At 34.4% G+C, this 22,644-nt stretch overlaps 1 protein-coding gene across 1 annotated transcript in view; it reads left to right on the top strand.

Annotated features, from left to right (window-relative positions):
• Positions 1 to 22,644, top strand: part of fibcd1a (fibrinogen C domain containing 1a) — a 95,545-nt gene that overhangs the window by 54,290 nt on the left and 18,611 nt on the right. The window contains exon 6 of the mRNA XM_026269503.1: positions 9,663 to 9,759. Within this exon, the coding sequence (XP_026125288.1) occupies positions 9,663 to 9,759 (97 nt within the window). The remainder of the gene's footprint in view (positions 1 to 9,662; positions 9,760 to 22,644) is intronic.

Raw genomic sequence — 22,644 nt, 5'->3', positions numbered from 1 at the left:
GGTGGTTTATCTGCCTTAATAAAGAATTAATAGGTTGTTCAATATAGACACTGTGTGATCTGACTGAAAAAAAAGAGTGCGGCTGGTTTCATTCGTGATGCTTTCTCTGTAATTTGGAGAGCTGCTGTTGGTGAGAAGCAGAGAAGGAAAGGGTCAGCACTCAGAGTGTGATCTGACGTCAGCTCAAATGACTTTGTGTCAGACACTTGCAAGCCTTTTATAGAGAAGTGTCTCAAAGACGCTGTGCATTCTGGTTGGCTTTCGGTTAGTGCAAAGTCATTTTTACAATGAATTCTAGTTATGCAATAGATGTCATGGGCAATTTTAACTCTGCATGACTCCAGAAAGAAGCAGAATATGCATCATAAACTGAAGAAAAAAATGGGATTTTTATCATTCATCCTGTTACGAATATTTTTATGAATTCTATAGATTTATGTAGTTGCAAAAGGGATCTAGGTTCACCTGTGCACTTTCACATGGTGTAGAAATGTTGAATTAATTATATGGTGGCTCCAAAAAGAATTTGGACAATAAAATACCACTACAAATAAATAGTTATTTACCATTTTTCTCAGAATTAGATTTTTTTTTTAGTTTTTTTTTATTGTATTCATTTATTATTATTATTTATTTCTTTTTAGTTTTTATTTATTTTCTTTGTTGGGGGGGGGTAATATTTTGCTATTGGTTTTTGTAATAATATTTTCGTATTGAAGGTTTAAATACAATAGATTTTAATTTTGAAAATATATTTCCCTAAACTGCGCCAGTTACAACATATCATTAGTATAGATTTTAGTTACGTTTTAGCCAGAAAAAAAAAAAAAAACAGAATAAATAAATTGCAAATTCCAGATTTAGAAAGAAATATATTATCGGATTAAACAAAAAAATTATTGTACATAAACATTAAGGCTACAGCAGCTTAACATAAACTATAGAACATAAAATAAGATAAATTAAGAAAGTTGCAGTTGTACTTTTGGTATACTAAATTGTAACAACTAGTTTTGTACTTAATGCACTTTAATTGTGCAGAAGTAGTACAGAAGTCCAACTAAATATATACTGAAGGATATTTAATTGCGCTGAAGGGAAACTGATGCAAGTATACTTTTGGTACACTTAAAATATCTTGCATTTAAAAACTGTTAAAACTCTATTATTCAAAGATCTTATACTCCTCTGTATTTTCCGGACTTTTTCATAGTTTGACTGGTCCTGCCACTTATAGTCAGGTGCAACTTATTTATCAAAATTAATTTGACATGAACCGAGAGAAATGAACCAAGATAAAACATTACCGTCTCCAGCCGTGAGAGGGCGCTCTATGCTGCTCAGTGCTCCTGTAGTCTACACTGAAGACATAGAGCGCCCTCTGATACCGTCGGCTGTAGACGGTAATGTTTTCTCTTGGTTCTTGGTTCTAAATAAATGCGTCTTATAGTCCAGTGCGACTTATATATGTTTTTTTCCTCGTCATGATGTATTTTTGGACTGATGCGACTTTTACTTTGGTGCAACTTATAGGTAGTACTCCAAATAAAGTTTAATTATTATTTTTATATCCGTGATATGTCAGTAAATATGTTAATATATTTTGAACTATACTTAATATGAAATAAATATATGACTTTTTTTTGACTAGGGCTAACAAACATCTTTTTGTGAAATGTGTTTCTTAGAAAAAGCATAATGCAATAATTTGTCATATAATGTAATTTAGAGCATTTTGAAGTATAAATTAAATACTTTTTAGACTACTCTTAAGATGAAACAAATTGAAGGAAAACCAATAAATTGTCAATGAAAATCCTTGTGCTGACTTATCACTAATACGACCATATTAATTGCTCATTAAGCCGCTCTGAACTGCTCTCTCATGTTGTGTACCGTCAACATCGATTTTTAGTTTTGGAACAATACAGATGACGGACAGTATTGCTGTTGCTGGAAGCGGACACATCTGTGGCGCTCTAAGGGCGCTCAGTCACCGCCTCTGACCCTCCGCCAGTGCAACCAGAGGTGGAGATGCCACAAGTTTATACCTCTGTTGATTGACAGCCCTCGGGGAGACCATTGTCAAATCCTCCACCTCTTTGCCCTGTGTGTGGTCAGACTCTGTTTTCTGTCAGAGTGACAGGAGGAGGCTGTGTTTTTTGGCACTGAATGTCTTCTCTTGTTCCAGCCCAGCAGATTGTTACCAGCGGTCTGTTGTGCAACTGCTGGCTGCGGGAGGGATCTCAATGGGGAATATGAACGAACGACATGATTTGATTTCAGATATTTTTTGCAGCAGGGTTGTTTTCTCTGCTCTCAGCAATATGAAACCAAACCTGCCAGTACCTAGTGAAAAACAGCCCACACTGCTGCAGCGTTTATAGCCCACAAATGTTCCACTACAAGCTCAGAAAGGCTGTTTACCTAAAGGAGTGACAGTATTTGTATATTTTGCAACATGTGCGGTTAATAAATGTGAAAAAAGCGTATCATTGAAGTTTAGGACATTTTTTAATTACAGGTTTTGTCTGGTGTCCAAATAAAAGGTCACTGATTTCTTTCAGAAGTCTGTTTTCGCTGTCACTCGGTGGATATTAAAGATCCAGTTCTGCATGCAAAGTATTTTTATGCATTTCATTAAGGAGGCTAAATTATACATGGCCCATGTTGTTTGTGTGTTTTATTTTACAGTGCTGCATGTCATTGACTGTGTTTTTGATCAAATTTGATGCCAGGACATAGGACAAACAGTTATTTGTGTTGATGTTTGCTTTCTGAAACCACTTTTTACAGGCCAAATCAGTAGTTTTATTATATATATATATATATATATATATATATATATATATATATATATATATATATATATATATATATATATATATATATATATATATATATTTTGTTTTAGCAAAATTAAAATACATTTTAAAATAATTTAAATTAAATTAAATTATTTATAAAAATGTATAATTTATTATAATGTATTTTAATAATAATAGTAATAATAATAATAATAATAATAATAATAATTGTAATTATTACTTTAAGTAATAATAATAATAATAATAATAAGTAGAAGAATAGAGATATTGCATCCTCCTATTATTATTAGTAGTAGTATTATATAAAATATAATATCCGTAGCATTTAGGAAAAATATATAATGTAATTAGCATTTTTCTTATCAATCACACAGCCACTTTTTTATCAACTGATAAAATAAGAGTCAGCTACATAATTTCATTTTTTTATTGTGTGTCATCATTTTATGTGTTGTCATTTTATTCATTAAAATATTTGTTGTAATAGGTGTTTTAATAGCCGGTTCTACTGAGGCAACATGCCCCACTGTTAAATAAACTATATTTCTTAGAATGACAGTGGAAACGTGCATTTTTTTTGAAGGCTTTATTGGATGTGTCTTTCACAAATAAAGAATCATCTGCAAGAAAACACTGACAACAAGATTTGGTCTCCCCCATGTCTTATCTGGCCTGTGGATAATTAGTTCTCTCTTCTAACCAACCTAGCAAAACAATGAAAAATGAGGTAGATTACAAAGGATATCTCTTGAGAAATTACAGAGGTCATTACCTGCACTCCAAAAGATAAATCAGATATTATAGAACCGTTGTAAGACCAATAAACTCTCACTTCTTTTCCTCTTCTTTAGAATTAAACCTAGCCATCGGCTGCAAAACGGTGAAATAAATTCGTAATCTAATTCGCTCAAGGGAGCCAAAACACTCCCATCATTTCTGAATATTCAACACAATTCTCATTTTCCTTTTAATCTTTCACACACTCCCCTATCTTACATTGACTGCAAATGAAATACTTCAGCTAATATGAGAGAGGTTCAGCCTCTGAGAACGATTATTAATTTTTACCAGCTCGCTAGAGGAGTTTCAGAACTCCCCGGGCCTCGCTGTGTGCCGTCTGCCGTTGTGCCGCAAATCAAAGCATAGATAATTAAGAGATAGCAAGACGATTCTTAAGGCCGCTTTCCTTCTGAGCGAGTGACTCAAGTGAACTGTCTTAAGGAGGGAAGATTGTCCGGCTCATTCTCTGTCTGAATTGTGCACTTGCGAGTCTGTGGCAATTGTGAAACTGAAGAACTTCTCGTCTCCCGTGGAACAAGGTCATCCATCTACGTTAGCGCTTCAGACAAAGTGTGTGACCGTTTGCGGCCCGATGCAGCGACCTGGAGCTGAGCCTCATCTGCGTCGAAGGACTCACGTCTGCCGCCGTGTGCTCTGCTGCCATTGGAGATTCATTGTAACTGGAGAAATTGCTTTTGGGACACATCAGCTGGAGTCTGGCTCTGGAATTGGGCTAACGGAAATAGATGAACGGAGGAAAACAAACGCAAAAGCAGTACACAGTGGTTCGCTTCTGTTTATGACCACATGATAATAATATTGATTAACATCCTTACTAGGGCTGTCAATAATTTCATTATTTCAATTATTAAAACAATCACATGTAAAATATTATTATTAATATTAACTATTTTGAATGTAACTATTTATATATTTAGTTACATGTAATGATATGCTGTGCTAATATTTAATGTTACATATCGGTGTAGTTTTAGTGTCAGTGAGAGTATTAGAGTATAGGTTTTATTTAGGGATGCACCGAAATCAAAATTCTTTGCCGAAACCGAAAACCATAAAAGAGAAAACCAAGGCCGAAAACCGAAACCGAAACACCGAAAGAAATTATGCCAATTATTAGTACCATTGCATTTATTGCTATGACCGTGTACTAACTTTACTAAAATTAAGACATTGCAATTGCATAAATTAATATTAAAGTTTCAAAGATAATTACAATTACAAAAAAAAAAAAACATAAAAATACATAATTACAAATGATGCAAATATTTATTAAGCACATTGCAACAATGCACAGTATAAAATAAAATTCAAACTAAAAATGTATCCCACTCATGTGTATATTTAATAATAATGTACAGGCGTACTGGCCTGCAGAAAGGTTTTAAAATGAACAGTTCTCTCATAAAAACAAAGTGCATTTAGGTGAAGTGCATTTGAAATTGTTCTATGTAGGACTAGAAAGTGCATTACTTCTCCATTTGGCAAGACTGTTATCACTTCTGGGGATGGGGACTTCAGACAGATAACCATCTAGCTGTTGAGCAGTTGAGCTTGTCATCTGCCTGACATTTGAGAAATATTTGAGAGAGTGTATTTAAATAGGGCCAGGGCATAAATAAACATTTTTATCAAATTAAAGCAGAAATCTAGCAGAAAATCTAGCATAAATATGGCTACAATCTGATATTATGTATGTGTGTGTGTGTGTATATATATATATAGTAGCCTAAAGAACAAAATAGCCAACGTATTATTATTATTTGAGGCACTTTCTTGCAGAATTCCACTGAACATATCAGACAACGATGGTGCATGCCCCTCATCTGGTGCAGAGACGAGTCTTTTTTTTCTGCACTCTGATCTGTCTCCTGCGCTTGGCGCTTCTCCGTCTCCACACGGGTTCTCCGTCTCCACACGGGTTCTCCGCCTCCAGCGCGGCCTGGATCATTTCTCGTGCACGCTGCCTTATTTCCGCATCCAAGTAATGGTCTTTATAACGCGGATCAAGCACATTCGCGATGAAGTGCAGAGGATCCGAAAAGATCTCAGTGAGACGTGTGCTAACAGACTCTATAAGACTGTACTTTTCTTTGTTTTCACTTCGTGGTCCGTCTTAATCTCTTTGTTAGGAGACGCTTTAGTGCTGCGAATAAAGGAATACGAAGAGAGAGAATGTTCTCACTGGTGTTAAGTGAATGTCGCATGGAGCTCATGGTCTGCGCTATGCAGGTGCACGTGCAGGTCGCGGTTTCTGTTTGCGTCATCACAACATTTCGGCCGTGTTGTTTCGGTGATAAAAGTCTATCGGCCGAAAATTTTCGGTGGCCGAAATTTTGGTGCATCCCTAGTTTTATTAATCGTTTGGATCATTTTTTTGTTTTTTACGTCCTTTGTTGTCTTTTTAATTTTACACTTAATTTTTTAAAATTATGTTTAATGTTTACATTTACCATCCTGTTTACATTTACATTTAGTCATTTTGCAGATGCTTTAAAGTGACTTACAATAAAGTGATTTTTTTTTTCAAGATTTTTATTTGTTTAATGTTAGTAAAGTGTCAAAGTTAGTAGTTATTTCTATATCTATATCTATATAATAAGATAAATAAATATACAATTAATTATATATAATATATAATTATATATAGTTCTTTCAATTTGTAAGTTATTTTAGCAAATCAAAATAAGCTAAATAAAAATGAGAAATGTTGCTTTGACAGCTAGCTAAAATAAAATATTTTTTTTCCTGCTTTATTTTACTTTTTTAGGTAACGAAAATGTTTATATATATATATATATCGTTTTCATTAAATTAAAATATTATATATAGCTATTATCGTATACATGTATTTAGCAAAAACGTGTATTATTTATTTGATTTTGACAGCCTCATGTATTGATTTTAAGTTATTTTACCATTTACAGGTTTGATGGTGTATTTTACCCTATATAGTCTGACAGCCTGCTCCGATATGTCCTACACAAAAATACATTTGTAAAATTTATAGCCCTAATCTCTTCAAGAGGCTGTCAAAAACACCCACAAACAAACTCCGGACCTTTATTAACATTTGCCCCCATTATATATAGTACAAATTAGATTGCCAGAAAAGCTCTCAAACTCCAGATCAGCTGCCTATTGGCCAAGAAATATGAAAGAGGAAATGGGGCTGGATAGGTCACATTCTGTGCAAGATCCCTGAAAACGTCACCAAACAGGCAATGGAGTGGAACCCACAAGGAAAGAGAAGAGTGTGAAGTCCAAAACTTGGAAATGATGCATAGAAGCAGAGAGGAAGGCAGCAGGATGGTCGTGGGCCCAGCTGAAGAGAGTTGCCCAAAACCGAGCTGGCTGAAAATTGTTGTTGAGGCCCTGTGCTCCTTCGTGGAGACAGCGGAATATGAAGAATCTTTATTTGCATATATTTAGTGCATCAAATGTTTTTAGTCGGCTGTGCATTGACATAACAGGCCTGGAGCCATCGGTCACCCCCAGTATCCCCTCTCTGAACCCTAGGAATGCCTCAAAATGTGTCCACCTGAAATATGCATCTGATTTTCCACCATCTAAACGGCGCCTCGCTTGAAGTCTGCTCATGCTGCACCGGTGGGAATATTCAGAGCAGCACTTATGAAATATTTATCGGAACACGAAAATTTCCCTGTATTTTAATTACCTGTTTTATACTCGAGGTACAATAAAGATTAAGTGAGCCCACTGCTGAAAGGTGACTCAGTGTTCATTTACAGAGATTATGGTGAATAATTCAAATCTTTTTGGTTGCTCTGCGGATTGGAAGGGGAACCAATGAAAGGATTTATTCAGAGTCAAGCCACATCCATTAATTTTGAATGCGGCCCAAAGCACCTGCACAGAGTGTTGGCATGTTTTATTGAGAGAGCGGCTATGTTTTCCAAGATCACATGCCCGGAAGGTCCCACTCACAGGTCTTCTTGTGTTGTCTGTTATCACACATAAAGCCCCTTAGCTAAACATAAACTCCTCTAATGAGAAAAAAATCATTTTCAGTATATTAAGCACTGAAACTCCTACGTGAGTATGTGAATCCATGCGTTTCTAGTGACACAAACATGATTTTCACATGTGGCAGCATTTGATTGCGCAAAGTACCATATTTTCCGGACTATAAGTCGCAATTTTTTCATAGTTTGGCTGGTCCTGCGACTTATAGTCAGGTGCGACTTATTTATCAAAATTAATTTGACATGAACCGAGAGAAATGAACCAAGAGAAATTAACTAATAGAAAACATTTTTTTTATAACTGTATTAAAAGCAGTGTATTATGAGAGTATACATTTTTTTGTAATTTCATTTTTAGTAGTTTTATTGTGCATTTGTCATTTTTACTACTGAGTCAAATAATCCTTTAAAAATGTAATTGATAAAACTGATAAAAGTTTGGAATGACACGAGGGTGTGAAATTTGACATACAGTAAAAGTGAACTATTCCGAACTATTATTATTAATTCCTAATGAAATATTCATGCTAAGTAATATTTGCATACCTCTTAAATTCTTGGCTTATTTTAAACAAACACGTTGACATCAATGTCATCTGATAAACAGGTAGATGGTTGTATTATTTCTAACTGAGGTCAGAAAGTGGTTTTCCTTGAGTGTTGAGTTCCTTGAGTTCTTCCTGACTCCCGTTTAGGTGAGGGTGTTCCTCTGGGAACTGTCCCTGGAGGCATGTGTGTTTTCGTCTTGGCAGGCACTGGTGAGCAAGTGAGAAGGGCGCTGTGCTTGGCTCATTTACATTGATGGCAAGACTTCTCCTTTGCTGGCATTTTCAACAGCCATTGATCCACGGCCTGCCTGATTAATTCTATAAAAGGATCAGGAGTCAATTAGTGTCTGAATTTCACTTTGAATTCCACGTATGTGTCACCTTTCCCTTGAGGACCCCGACCCGTCTACATGTGTCCTCTGCACCACACTCCTGAAATATCCATCTCCAGTCATTTTATGTTTCCTCTTCATTCTTCTCAGAGTAAAGAATACATCTGCATACCAAAGACAAAGGATGTACCTGCAGGAAAGAGACGTGTGTGTTAGCTACCTAGAGACTGAATCAGGTTTCACAAGGATTCATTAGCTTTCTGTTTTTAAGTAGAAGCAAGCAGAGGGTTGACATAAGATATGACAAGATAATGCTGTGCTTGCCTGTCTGATAATGGTCATGGGTCTAACTTTGTGTTCCAAAACCTAGGGAGCTGCTTGAGAGGATTTTAATGTAACAATCCCAGAATGCCTTTAGTCAAGCACAGAGAAATGTGAAGTGGAAGTATATTTGTATTTATTTCAAAATTGAAAGTTAACTTAAAAATTATAGATGGATGGTGCATAAAATTCTAGCCAATTCAGATAAGTTGATACAATTTTTTTGATAAGATATTATGACTAATAAATAATAACTAGCTGATTTAAAAATTTTATACTGTTTTGATGAAATAACATAAAAATAAAAGACTAAAAGCTACAAGTGCTACAAGTGAATTTAGAAATTGCAACATTATAATATACTGTTTAAAAATGCATGTTAATTTTACAATTTGCTAAAGATATCATTTTTTAGTATATTTAATGTTTTGTAAAGACTAATTTTATGTGAGTGTTAGACAATGGCGAATCTAAGTGTAATCTAATGGTAAAAATTTTAAATGAACATACACAAAATAAAAAAAACAATAAAAAAAGAAAAAAATATATATATATATTAAATAGTAAAAAAAAAATGTAATATCCATCATATGATAATATATCATTCATCTCTCATTGAAGCAGTTTAGTCTGAAGGATGAGGATTATTCCTGCTGATAGATGTTGTAACTTTACCATTCTGAGGGCTAAATTACTCAGGGAAGGCTACAGTTTGCGTTAAAGCGGTGTCTATAATAATTTTCCTATTGTAGGCAGTTTATATATCACCTCTGTATGAATATAATATTGATAACAGTGTGTTTAAATGTAAAACTATTAAATTTTTTTCTTTTCTTTTTTTTTTTCCAGGTGATTCAACGCAGAGAAGATGGCTCTGTTAACTTTTTCCGTGACTGGGAGGCTTATCGTGAAGGATTTGGCAAGATAACAGGAGAGCATTGGCTTGGTAAGCCTTCCGTATCACTATCTGTAATGCAGTCTGTCGGGAAAATTCTTTAGTAATATTAATGCCACTAAGAGACGTATAGAAGAACATTTCATTTTTCTACTCATTCCTGAGGTGTTGCAAATGTTTAAAACAATGTTTAGTTGCATGCAGCTGTAATATCCATTTCTGCATATTAAATAATTTATATCATATTTAGTGTATGTTAAGTACCACATATTATGTGATTATTATGTGGTTCATAATATTTTTATTAAACACTTTCCGTTGAAGAAGTGAAACTAACACGAATAGCTGATCATGTTGTCTTTGAAATGTAAGTAACTTTCTATAACTTCTTGTTTATAGAACTGTTGTCTGAAAGCACACCCGCAACCGCGAATCACAGTTTCACACTTTTTGGTTTTGAATGGCAGTAATGTCTTTAAAGCAAGCTGAGGAGTTATTCTGCTTCTGTCGTGACACACACACACACAAACATGCTCATCATGTTTGTCACTCTTGTATATATGACTTTTTTTCCCGACGACTGTAAGGAACATGGGCAAGTACAGTTTTTGCCACGGTGAGCTGCCAGCACGGACAAAATGCCAAGCTGTGTGTCCAAAGCCGAGCGTAGCAGATGGCTGTGGGTGGACAGGGAGCAGAGCTTTATAAAGAGGAAACTCATCATAGCGTCCACTGATCAAGCATTGGACATTTTTTGCTTCTATCCAATACTGTAATTATAGATTAGGCTTTTTGATTCAGATCACTGTTATTTAAGGCAGTAGTTTATAAAATTTAAGTGCTGTCATTATTTAATCATCCTTTTATTCAAAACCTGTATTCTGCTGTTTTTTTTCCGATGAAGAACAAAAATAAAATAAAATACAATTTAAAATATTTAATTAAATATAAATTAAACTAAACTTAAATAACGGTGATTCCTGAATGCTTTGTGACAAGGTCAGAGAAATGTGAAATATAAATATATTCATTCTGTATATCATTCAAAATGGAAAGGTAACTTTTTAAAAATGACTGTCAATACAGATAAGCTAATTGGATAATATTTTTGTTGTTGTTGTTGTTATGACGGATAATGCACAAAAAGCTGATATTACAGTTTTATTATATAGCATATGCTATTCTTTAAATTGGTCTAAAAATATAAAATATAATATATATAATAAAATAAAATAAAATAAAGGAAATCTCAGACAAGCTCAGGGAAAAGTATGAATGTATTTGAATTTAATTTCAAAACTTTACTCAAATTCAAAATCAAATCAAAACACCATATAGTCTGTTTCTCACACAAAGCTATGATATGGCTTCAAACCTGGTCGTATACTCTACTTTTAAGATACTTGACAAACCAGGTGCTAGTATGAACTGTCATTGCATGGGAAAAGCTTAAATATTCTCAAAAAAATTTGTGTGATGATGTGAAAAAAAAATAACAAAAAAAGCATGTGAGGTGATTCAATGACAGAGTTTTCATTTTTTGGATGACCTATTCTTTAAACCTGATAGATGGAATAAGGAAAACGGTGTTTTTTGTGTGTATTCTCTGTGACAGCCGGTTGCTCTCCAATATGTTGGACGTGGAGAAGATAAATTGCATTTTCGTTTATTTACTGCAAGGTTGCTTCTCTTTTGAGGACAAAAAGATGGAAATATTTTCTGCGAAGGCGATGCTTATGGGCTGCGTCTTGCTTCTTTTTTCTTTTTTTGCCTTTGCCTGATAAACATTTTCAGTCTAGACTTGTAGAGTTGTCGTCTGTAATGTGCGCTCAGGGTCCTGTGTCTCAATCCACCGTGATGAACTATGACAGGCCCGTCATTGAGTGTCATCTTGGAGAGATTGACAGCTTCACAGCGAGTCCAGGACAGCACTGGCTAGCAGGGTCTCTCACGCCCGCTGTGGCTGAGAATGACTTTTCCCGTGGCCTGCTCCTTTTTCTTCACAGTGAGTAAGACCAGCCTAGAGCAATTCCACAGGCTGTTCGACACAAGATATTACTGGTCAGGGGTTCGGGTCCCTGTGGGGCAAGCCCAGGATGGAACAGTCCTCCCTGGAGTGACGAGGTTCAGGGCCCTGCCTCATGGTGAAGATGTGCATCGGTGCCAATGAGTTGAGCTTCTCCAGGCCACGCTCTTAATCAATAAGAGACAATTAACCTCCAGGGCTGGAGAAATGAGTTCCAGAAAACATCAACAACACAGATTCATCAGGCATGAGGTGACAGGGAAACCGGGGAGGGCAGAGGACCTGTAGCGAGAGACAATCTAGCCTCTCACCTCCAACAAATAGGATACGGAGCACAGTTCACAATAGCTCTGTTGAAGAAATTGCTCGGGCGCCATTATGAATTGAATTGGGAATTCCTAATAAATCCCAGTTCAGTTGCTGGATTTTAAAAAATCTAATCAAAAAGGATGCAGAATTGGCATTTTAGCTTATTAATAGTTAATAAGATTGTTGTTAAGTTAAGGTAGGGTTAAGTGGTCTAAAATATGGATCTATTTTTATAGTTCAAGTCAAAAAGTTATCATCACCTTGTTCCCTTGATAAAAACAATAGGATTTTTCCATTGGTTGTTGAATTATTGCATAATTTAAGCTCTGTGTCCAAGAAAGGTTTATGATTCCTTCACATTTTGTTTATCATGGTAGTCTTTACAAATGAACACAACTTTTATGAATTTTGAAGCCTAAATTGGCAGAAGTAAAAAAGATAAATGTAGCCTATAACAAACTATTGCATGACTTTGATGTCACCATCACCAAACAAACAACTCTTTCAGTCTTTGTTTAAAGGTTTAAGGTTTAAAAAGTTTGTAAGATCGCAATTATAAATCCAGCGAGGCTGTGAAAGTGGACTATTGAGTTGTTGTTTATTTGTTAGCTGTTACGACATTTAATGTCCCTGACAGCTTCCGTAGTCCATTTGGCTACATGCAAACAACAAGCCTTTTTCAAGTAAAAATCTTAAAAGAAAAATCATGAATGGGGTATTAGTGATGTATTTTATATTGTAGAATTAAATGTGTAAATATCTTGAGCTTGTGTTAACCATGGACCTTTTTAAAAGCATTTAACAAAATAAAATATTTAAAAAAGTAATTAAATGAATAAATAAAAGGATAATTTACAGGGTTTGACCTATGAAAATATGTCATCCCTGCAGTACTTTATTAAACTTTCATTACATTCTTCTTGTGGGACGTGACTAATATAATAACTGAAATTACTTGTAAACTGATTCCATTAGAGATTTACATTGCTAAGTTATAAGTAGGATACTATAAGCATAAAAATGAATTAAGTAATTAAAGTTTTTATTTAAAAACTCAACTGAACTTTTAAAAAATACTGAATAAATATGCAATCATATTTGTCAGTATTTCTTTTGGTTTCTGGAAAGAGCAAACTACAGACAAATCTGAAGTTTCTCAGAGAAACTTAAGAGCTACTTTTGGTGTGCATGCAAGCGAAGATCGTTTTAGTGCCACATTACCAATTAGCATGAAATGCTTATGCATGAATGTAAGTCGAATATTAAGGGTGCAATATGAATATTAATGCACAAGAGTGTATTTTTGTGTCATCAAAGGAGAGGTTTGAATTATCATTCTATAATTTCCTTTTGTAGTGTATTAGCATATCCATTTATGATCAACCTCCCAGAGCACTATAAATAAGTCTTTTATCAGTCATTTTCACATAATTCTGTTGAATTGCTTATAATAAGTCATTCCAATTCCCTAAATATTTACAGATGAGTGTCGATATAAGACTCAAGTGCTCATCTAAAACTCACGCACTTATACTTGTGAAGAACTCTTATGAACTGCTATTGTTATTAATAATTATAATGATTACATCATTAAGACTGGCGAACACGGTGCAGGAATGATGCTGAAAATTCTACTTTATATATTACATTTTAAAATATTTTAAACTATGAAACAATTATTTTAAATTGCATTTAATTCAGTTTGTTTTTTTTTTTACCAAGTTTGTATTATTTTTTTTCTCTAATTTGAGCTTTAATGAGCATATGAGACTTATTACAGTTATGACAACATTTAAAAACTCTTAGTGAATACCAGAATCAATTATGAGAATAACTAAAATGCACACAAATATAATTATTTACCAAAAGTAAATGTCTAATTAGTTTTTTTTACTTTATTTTTATAGATTAAAGCAAATTGCAAACAATAAACTAAACATTCCTTGACAAAAGCGGTGACTTGAAGAATAGAAATGATACAAATAAATAAGAATAGTAGAAAGAAAACACATACAATATTGACAAATAATACAACAGGGAAAAAAATCAAGTTTCCTTACTGATCAGTTCATTTTCAATTCATCCAAATACATAGTAAAAGGTGTCCACCTTTGTATACAAATGTCCAGTTTCATTTGGAGTTGGGCAGTCTCCATATATATTCCATTCTATAAAAATATTCAAGTTTTTCTGTCCACTTTGACATATTTTGGAGGGCGTGGCTTCATCCAGTTAATTGTTATGGTTTTTCTAGCACTTAAAATGAGTTCATGCAGAATATATCTCTGGTTTTTACTACATAAATCATGGGGTATCCCTTTAAGGAAGAAAAACAGGGGTGTAAAAGGCAAGTCTATATGAAGAATTTTTATAATTTCAACCTTTACCCCATGTCAAAATGTAGATTTTTTTTGGCATTCTCAAAATATGTGTGTGATCTCCTACCTTTTCCACACCCTGCCCCAAAATTTCTCTGCTTCTGGCCCATTAACAAATTTTGATATCACCAATGGCGTTCTAAAAAAGTAATTTTTGTTTTCCAGTCAAACTCTTTCCAATTATAACTATTGATGCCCTTGTGACGTAAATGTCCAATTACACTAACAATTATATAGTCTATAAACGCTCCCAAAATTATGTTTGTATGCACGTTAACATCAAAAAATAAAGCAGACATGAAATTGTGTGGTGAACTTTTTGCTCAGTATAATGAACTTAAGGGGAAAAAGGGTGTATTTAATCACATTTACTCTATCCCTGCCGTATCCCCACAGTCATCACATAGCATTCCTGAAAGTCTGTCCAGCTCCACGTCAGCAGAAAAAAAGATTGTCGTCTATAATCTCATCGACCCTCACAAGCCTCGTCTCATCACAAATGTGTCCTGACAGAAGTCAGAAATGGGCACAACTGTTTACACTACAAAAGATTTAGCTATTCGTTTGCTCTTTGTCATGTTTTTGGATACAGGACGGGACAGATGGGTGTCTCTGATGGGCTTTTTGGTGATGTAATCTTACTAGAGAGACCCTGAGAGACTCTGTGAGAATATTTCAGCATAATTGATATGAAACGTGTCTGGTTTGCCACAGCATGTGGTGTTAGCGACGTCAGTGGACACTCATTAAAGCTGAAATCTTTAATATCGTCACAACTGGAAAAATAAGAGGTTAATAATAGACTCCTGTCTTTTCAAGGAAGCCAATAAATCTCTTACTTATACTTGGGTCTTTATATTAAGGAAGTAGATTGATAATGAAACATTTCTAACATGACTCATAACAAATGCAGTGCAGTTTGTAATTGTGTGTCCCCATGACTCATAACAAATGCAGTGCAGTCCTTATCATCCTGTCACAATATCAAGATAGCGATAGAGTCAGATACTGCTTTGCAAAATATGCAATGACAGACAGTTTAGTCTGACCCTTTGAACTTCCTTCTGGCAAGGAAACTTTGCAGAAGTTGGTTAGACTAAAGGCTGTGGTCGATATATATAAAAGACTATGCAGAGGTAAAGAACAAGAACCATTATTTCATTCATTGATTTTCTTTTCTGAAGATATCATATTTCAGGGCTCACCAATAAGGATGGATTGCCAGGGGGCCAGTGTGAGAGTGTTTCTGTCACTTGCCCAGTCTCTAGTAAGCACACATATATCTCCAAGATGTCTGCAAAAGAGCACTTTATCTGGAAAGCATAGCTTTATAATTATTGTGTACATACTTTGCATGCGTTCCAAATCATAAAGGTCTCGAGGACATCCATCTTTTTGATGAAAGAACATGCATCAAATGCCATCTATGTGAATTAGAACAGATTGAAAATTACAAACCATTGTGGAATGTTCTGTAGGTTGCATATGAAAAAAAAACTGAGAGAGAGTTTATTATCAGTCCAGAAATCTTCGAATTATTGTCATAAAGCAATTTTTTCTCTTTATCCTTGTTAAAATGTTAATTATTTAAATTCAAGGATGCATTAAACTAAATTTATATTTATATAATATATCATTGAACTTTCTATTCATCAAATAATCCTAAAAAAAGCATTTATCATGCTATCCACAAAAATATTAAGCAGAAACAAATGCTTTCAGCTCCGATAATAATACATAGTAATTATGCATTTATTTTGATTAGATATCAATAATTGAGCAAAGTAATTAATTTTAGTAATTGAGCAGCAAATCAACATATTAGTAAAATTCAGCTTTGCCATGACAGAAATATATTATAGAAATAATAGAAAAGTTATTGTAAATTGTTATAATATCTCACAAAATTACTGTATTTTAAATCAAATAAATGCAGCCTTGGTGAGTTTTATTTTATTTTTTACATTTTTTGTTAGGGCTAAACTATTGTCTCACATGGACCATTAGAAAAAGAATCTTGTTTTTTAGCCACTGTATTGGCTTGCCTTGTCATGGTCAAGAAAAAAAAATATCTAGCTGTATTTTGTTTTTATCTGCTTCTTTAACAGAGGCAGTGAAAAAGACTTTTGTACTTGTTGAATCATCGGCTGTGAAAGCATAAAAAAATCATTCCTCAGTCAACTTCACTGTCATGTGCATTTGCAATTTATTTACAGAAATGCACTCTTGCTGCAGCTTGCGATAAATGAAGATGTTATCTCGAGGGCTTTTTGACCCATTACATTCTCCTTTTTTGTGGTGGAGCATGTAAACAGCATGAGCGCGTCTCGTAAGTGAAGAAAGCGAGGGTGGATGGATGCTGTTGAAGTGAAGTGACTTAGTTACCAGCAGAACAACTCAGAAAAGCTTGCCGGTGGCTTTTAGTTCTTAAAGCTTGAAATACGACTGTAACTTCCATTTTCTACACATGCATAAACTGACTGTGCCTCAGGCGCTCGTGCTGGTCACGAGAGAAAAAAGTTGTTTTTTGGTTTTTCGGTTTTCCCTCGCCTTTCTCAATGAATTGCTGACTGTCGGAATATCGTAATCCCCCTTAAATCTCAGCTTTCTTGCTTCCTGGTTTGTTTTCTTATTCAGATGTTGAAGTCCTGCTGATTTCATTAAGCTTAGACAGGCATTTTCTCACCGCTGAATGTGGGCTCCATGCAGGCTCCCCACGTCTGGCCGAGTGAATTTTAAAAAGTGGGTTAAAAAGATGGCCGCCTCTCCTGGGTGTTTCTCCCGTCTCTGTACTCATTACTCAACACAGAATCTCCATTAATAGACTGCTATGCATTCTAATAGCCTGAGCCGCTTCAAAAATTAGCCACGCTGTGATAGGAGCCTGTGAAGTCTGCTTTTGGCCACCTGGTCTGGTTTATTGTCAGTCTGTCATATGCATCCAATATATTTAAAAAGAGAATTCTGTCATCATTTACTTAACCCTAATCTGAAGTTGACTTACTTTGTTCTGTGGAACACAAAATAATAGATTTTTTTAGGTGAATATTCTGGCCAGTTTTTATTTTTACACATTTTTGATTTAGTTAGTTTTTCTATTTTAGTGAATATCTTTTACATTTTGTAAATACTTAATCATGTCAAATTAATTTATTTTAGTCAATTTGACCAAAATGGCATTTCAGTTAATTGAATATTTAATCAAACATATGTACACTACCATTTAAAGGTTTTATTATAAAATTTATACTTTTATTTATGCAAATTTATCAAAATTGGCAGTAAATATATTTATAATTTTACAGAAGATTTCTGTTTCAAATATTAACCAACAATTCCTGAAAAAATGCATCAGTTTCCACAAAATATTAAGCACCATAATGTTTTTTTATAACATTGAAAACAGTAAAAAATTAATAAATTAAAACAATGGGGATAATAGTATTAAATAAATCAAATGAAAATTAAATCTTATTGACCCCAGTATTTTAAAAGGTAGTGTATATTATTTTTGTCTAGATTTTCCTTCTTCAATAATATTGTTCATGCAATCATATTTTGCAAACACACACACACACACACACAAACTTAAAATATGTACTTGAAAAGAAAACAGGATGACTTTGAACAGCATCGTTGTAAAATTGTAAGAAACAGCTGAGCAAGTCTTGCACCTGTATTTTCTGGTCTGAGAGTGACTTCCTGCTTAAACAGAAAGTGATGGATAGCAAAAAAGGTAGAATTGTATGTATGTGAAAGGAGAATGTATGTGTGTGAAAGCAGAAATGCATGTATGTGAAAGGAGAATGTATGTCTGTGAAAGCAGAAATGCATGCATGTGAAAGGAGAATGTATGTGTGTGAGAGAGAGTAGAAATGTATGTACAGTATGTGAATGGAGACTGTATGTGTGTGTGTGAGTAGAAATGCATGTATGTGAATGGATAATGTAAGTGTGTGAGAGTGCCAGAGTGAATTATGGCTTGTAGGCCCCCTCATAGTTTGACAGCACTATTAAGTGTTATTTTTAGTCATAGTTTCATCTAAAGTATGTTTTAATTAAAAGCATCTCATTTTTCATAATGTATATTTATGTCTAAACTAGTTTAACACCATTTTCGTTGACAAAATTAAGATTAACCCTTTTTTTTGAACAGATGAAATAATGACTTTTTCTTAAAAGAAAGCCCCAAACAAAGCAACAACAACAAAATATTCTTGCTAATTTGAGTTATTTCCAACTCTATTTAAGCTACACCAAGGCTCTGCTGGTTTTCTCTCTCTTTCTTCGGATCCTCACCTCCTCGAGTCTTTTTGAAATTCATGGTTTGTTCTCTCACTCGCTCATTTCCAATCCGTATCCTGCTATTACACCCCCAAAACCCCCTGGATGTTACGCCAAGATGTATGGCCGAGATACTGCTGACAAACATATTTTCCTTTCGTCGCTTGTCTCTACTTGGTCCTGTTTTTTTACTCTCTCTCTTTGTCTCTCTCTCTCTCTCTCTCTCTGTGTGTGTGTAAGCTCTCCTTTCTGAATCACACTATTATTGTTTACTTCCACAAGATGGAAGAATCCACTACAGTGACCTCCTCAATATTTAAAAAGCAGAGGATTTCAAAGAACACGAGTCGATACTGTGACTCTCTATTGTACAGATGCTCAAGCGAGATGTTTCTGTCAGAAAGTGTTAATTCAGAATACATTTTTAACCAGTCTAAAGTGCAGCTGATGCTGTAGTGTGTTCGATCACAGCTGCGGGAGAGAAACCTTTACCTCTCACAAGCCGAGAGAAGTGTGATATTTTTGTTGATCTTCTAATGAACACAAGACTCGGCAAGGTGCTATAAGTGGTAGAATTGTGTTTAAGGTGGCTTATTGATGAGAGCAAAAACAGTCTATAGTGAAGCTACTCTGTTGAAAAGTAGTTAGCTGGACTGAGTTATTAACAAATGTTGTGGCTTTTAAAAAGTTTTAGTCAAGCTCTGATTTAGTCAGTGCAGCCTGTAACGTGGGTGGAGGTGAGAATTAGCAGTCAAGACTTACATTCACCTTAAGTGCACTTTCATTATGTATTCAGAAAGTTAAAGTTGGAGGTTCAAGTACTGTGTACTGGCATCCTGTCCAACCTAAAAAGAAAACTCACTATATTATAAAAATATGTATAGAAACACCATTTTTATATAACTAGAATATTAATACATAAAAAGTATCAATATTTATTAAATAAAGTAAAACATTACATTTTTAAATATTTATAAGTATACTTATTTATTATAAATATTTGTTTTGAAGATGAAAAATTAAGTTCCAGAAATATTAAAGGATGACTCATATGAATAGGTGAGTCAACTTATGAAATGAACAATCAAAAAACTAATTTACGAAAAAGAATCAGGTTGGACAACAGTATTTGTGGAAAAGTTAACGAAGTTTATTTTTTCTATCCCATTGGGGTTTTTTTCAGGTTTTAAGCATACACTCTTAAAAATAAAGGTGCCCTAAAGGTTCTCCACAGCAATGACACAGAAGCATTTTTGGTTCAATAAAGAACCATTCAGTCAAAGGTTCTTTAAAGAACCATCTCTTTCTTACCTTTTTATAATCTGAAGAACCTTCTTTCACCACAAAGAACCTTTTGTGAAACAGAAAGGTTCTTCAGATGATAAAGGTTCTTTTTGGAACCATACAGAAAAAAGAAGAAGAAAAAGAAAGGTCTATTGCATCGTGAAGCACCTTTACTTTTAAGAGTGTAAATCTAATAAACTAGTGATATTTATGCTTAAAACATTTTAAATTATTCACTGATTTACTTTCTCTGAAAACAAGTCTTAATAAGCAGTTTTGCTTTTCAAGTACACTGATCTTGTTTTAAGGATTTCTAGATAATTTTTACTGGAAAACAAAACAAAAATACTGAGTAAGACACTGTTTTTTTTTATTATTATTATTTTAGTTAGCTGTTGTGATACCTGTTTTAACAATGCAATTCTCTCATGATGGATTTTGTCTTCCAGTTAAAATTTAGTCTTCTACACAGGTCAGGTTTCCTCCGTGAGATCTCTGTGTATTTTCATACATCTCATGTAAGGTAATAGAGAACAGCGTTGTGTCCACATCCAGCAATCGTCGTCTTGGTCTGTAGGTGAAATCCCGGATGACTCAGAGATATAAAAATAACGGACAGACAAAATACATAGGGTAGATCTTTCAAGACACATCCATCGTCCCTTTCGATGGAGTGCTGCAATGTGTCTATAGACTGAATCTAAGCAGGGAAATAGATGGATTTCGAATCAACATGGTCCCCACTGACTTGTTTGGCGCTATGAAAATATTGGCTTTTATATTGAGTCTTTATCTGTGATTTATCTGTGAGTATAGCTCTCAAGAGGCTCTGAATAAAACATGGACTTGCTCAGCATCCACAAAGCGTTCCATTAATCGCCATTTGGATTGTTTTAGACCGACTACTTATCTCGCACCGTGGATTAACCACGCGGCACTCGCTGGCCATGCACGGATGGCCCTGAATTTTATGGGGGAGATGCAAGCTAAAATTGAAAACTCCTCTGATCTTCTTCTCCTCCCGTCCTTGCCTTTCTACATTATTTTCTATTTCTCTATCTTTCTTCTTCCTTCTATGGGAATGAGATGCTATCACAGCTTTCGGCTTCGCTTTTAAACACCCTAATCCATTATAAATGTTATCAATCCCAGTGTTTTCCTCTTGGAAAAGAAAAAGTGATGACAGACACTGTAATGCTTCCCCAAGCATGCACGCCTGTGTTATCGTTGCATATTTTCACAGTGTTTTCCAACCGTGTTTATTTTACCTGCACAGACCTATCCGGAAACATCACTTCATCAACACCAGAAAAGTATCGCCTAGTATGAAGCAGTTATGTTGATAAGAAGATCATGACAGAACTTTTGTGACAGGATTGGTTGCATACTTTACTGCTGTCAGTGGTTCCATGTAGAAACTCTTAACTTGTCAGCTGCACAAAAGGTTCATTATATTGGAAAAGGTTATTTAGAGTATTTAATATCCACTTTGGGAAAAATGGTTCTTTTTAAGATCTGCTCACTGAAATGTTCTTTTGGAACCCCAAATGGATTTGGAACCTTTATTTTTAAGAGTGTACAGTGACCCCATAAAGTATTTGGACATTTTATCTGCACTTATAAATGTCTGAATGCCATTGCATTGTATAACAAAAAAAAAAACTAACCAAGTGGCATTTATTTATATTATTTTATTTGTATAGAAAAAATATTATTTTATTCAACAAAATGTATAACATTAAAAAATAGTTATTAAGCTAAAATTTTTACATGCATTGTATTGTATTATAAAATAATTTTGTTAAAAAAATATGTAATATCTATACACTACCATTCAGAAGTTAGGGATCAGTACCACTGATCTATATAATGACTCTCTATTATAAATCAGTGATATGCTTTTTAATTTCATTTAATTTCATTTCATTTTGCAAGGATGCTATAAAGCGTTAAAGAAGCTATTTTTACTGCTCCAAAAGCAGCACCTAGTGGCAAAGAATGAAATTGCATTTTCATTCAGACTAACAAGAAGACCAGGTGTGCAGGCGATGTCCTAATGTTTCACGTTGAGGTCAACATGATATAGATTGGGATTCATTTAAAAAATGACTTGTTTCAATGATTCAGAGTCTATTCTTTCTTTTGAGAGACAATACATTTATACACGGTGCACTTTCAGATTTAAAACTTTGCAGAATGTTTTCATTCACAGAGAGCTGTGTTACACACTGCATGAAAGGTAATTAAAAAAAAATCCATAATGTGGCACGTTAAATAGCAGTGCTCCACTGAATGCTTCAGATTCCTAACGGGAGCTATTTTTCAATGAGTATTATTTTTCTAGTCTCTGTAACCTTCAGGATGCTCTACATATTTTTCTGTCCCATGGCATCCATTCATTTAGCCAAACCTGAACTGGTAATGAACTGTAATGTGTGTTTTGTGAAGCGTTTCAGAGGAATAGGCAGGCGGCGAGCTGTAGACATGAAACCGGGTCAGCACACAGATAGGATGCTGATATCCCTGATAAGATTTCGGCTGATGGCAACGCAAAGTGATGCTATCAGTGAAAACACTCCAGCTAATTTCACACTGTTAACCAAAAGGCCATTAATACCTCATAAATTCATAGATGAATGTGGGGAACAGACCTGG

Source organism: Carassius auratus, chromosome 8 (genome assembly GCF_003368295.1).
Source record: "Carassius auratus strain Wakin chromosome 8, ASM336829v1, whole genome shotgun sequence".
NCBI lineage: Eukaryota > Metazoa > Chordata > Actinopteri > Cypriniformes > Cyprinidae > Carassius > Carassius auratus.
This window is presented reverse-complemented; position numbering and strand designations above follow the sequence as displayed.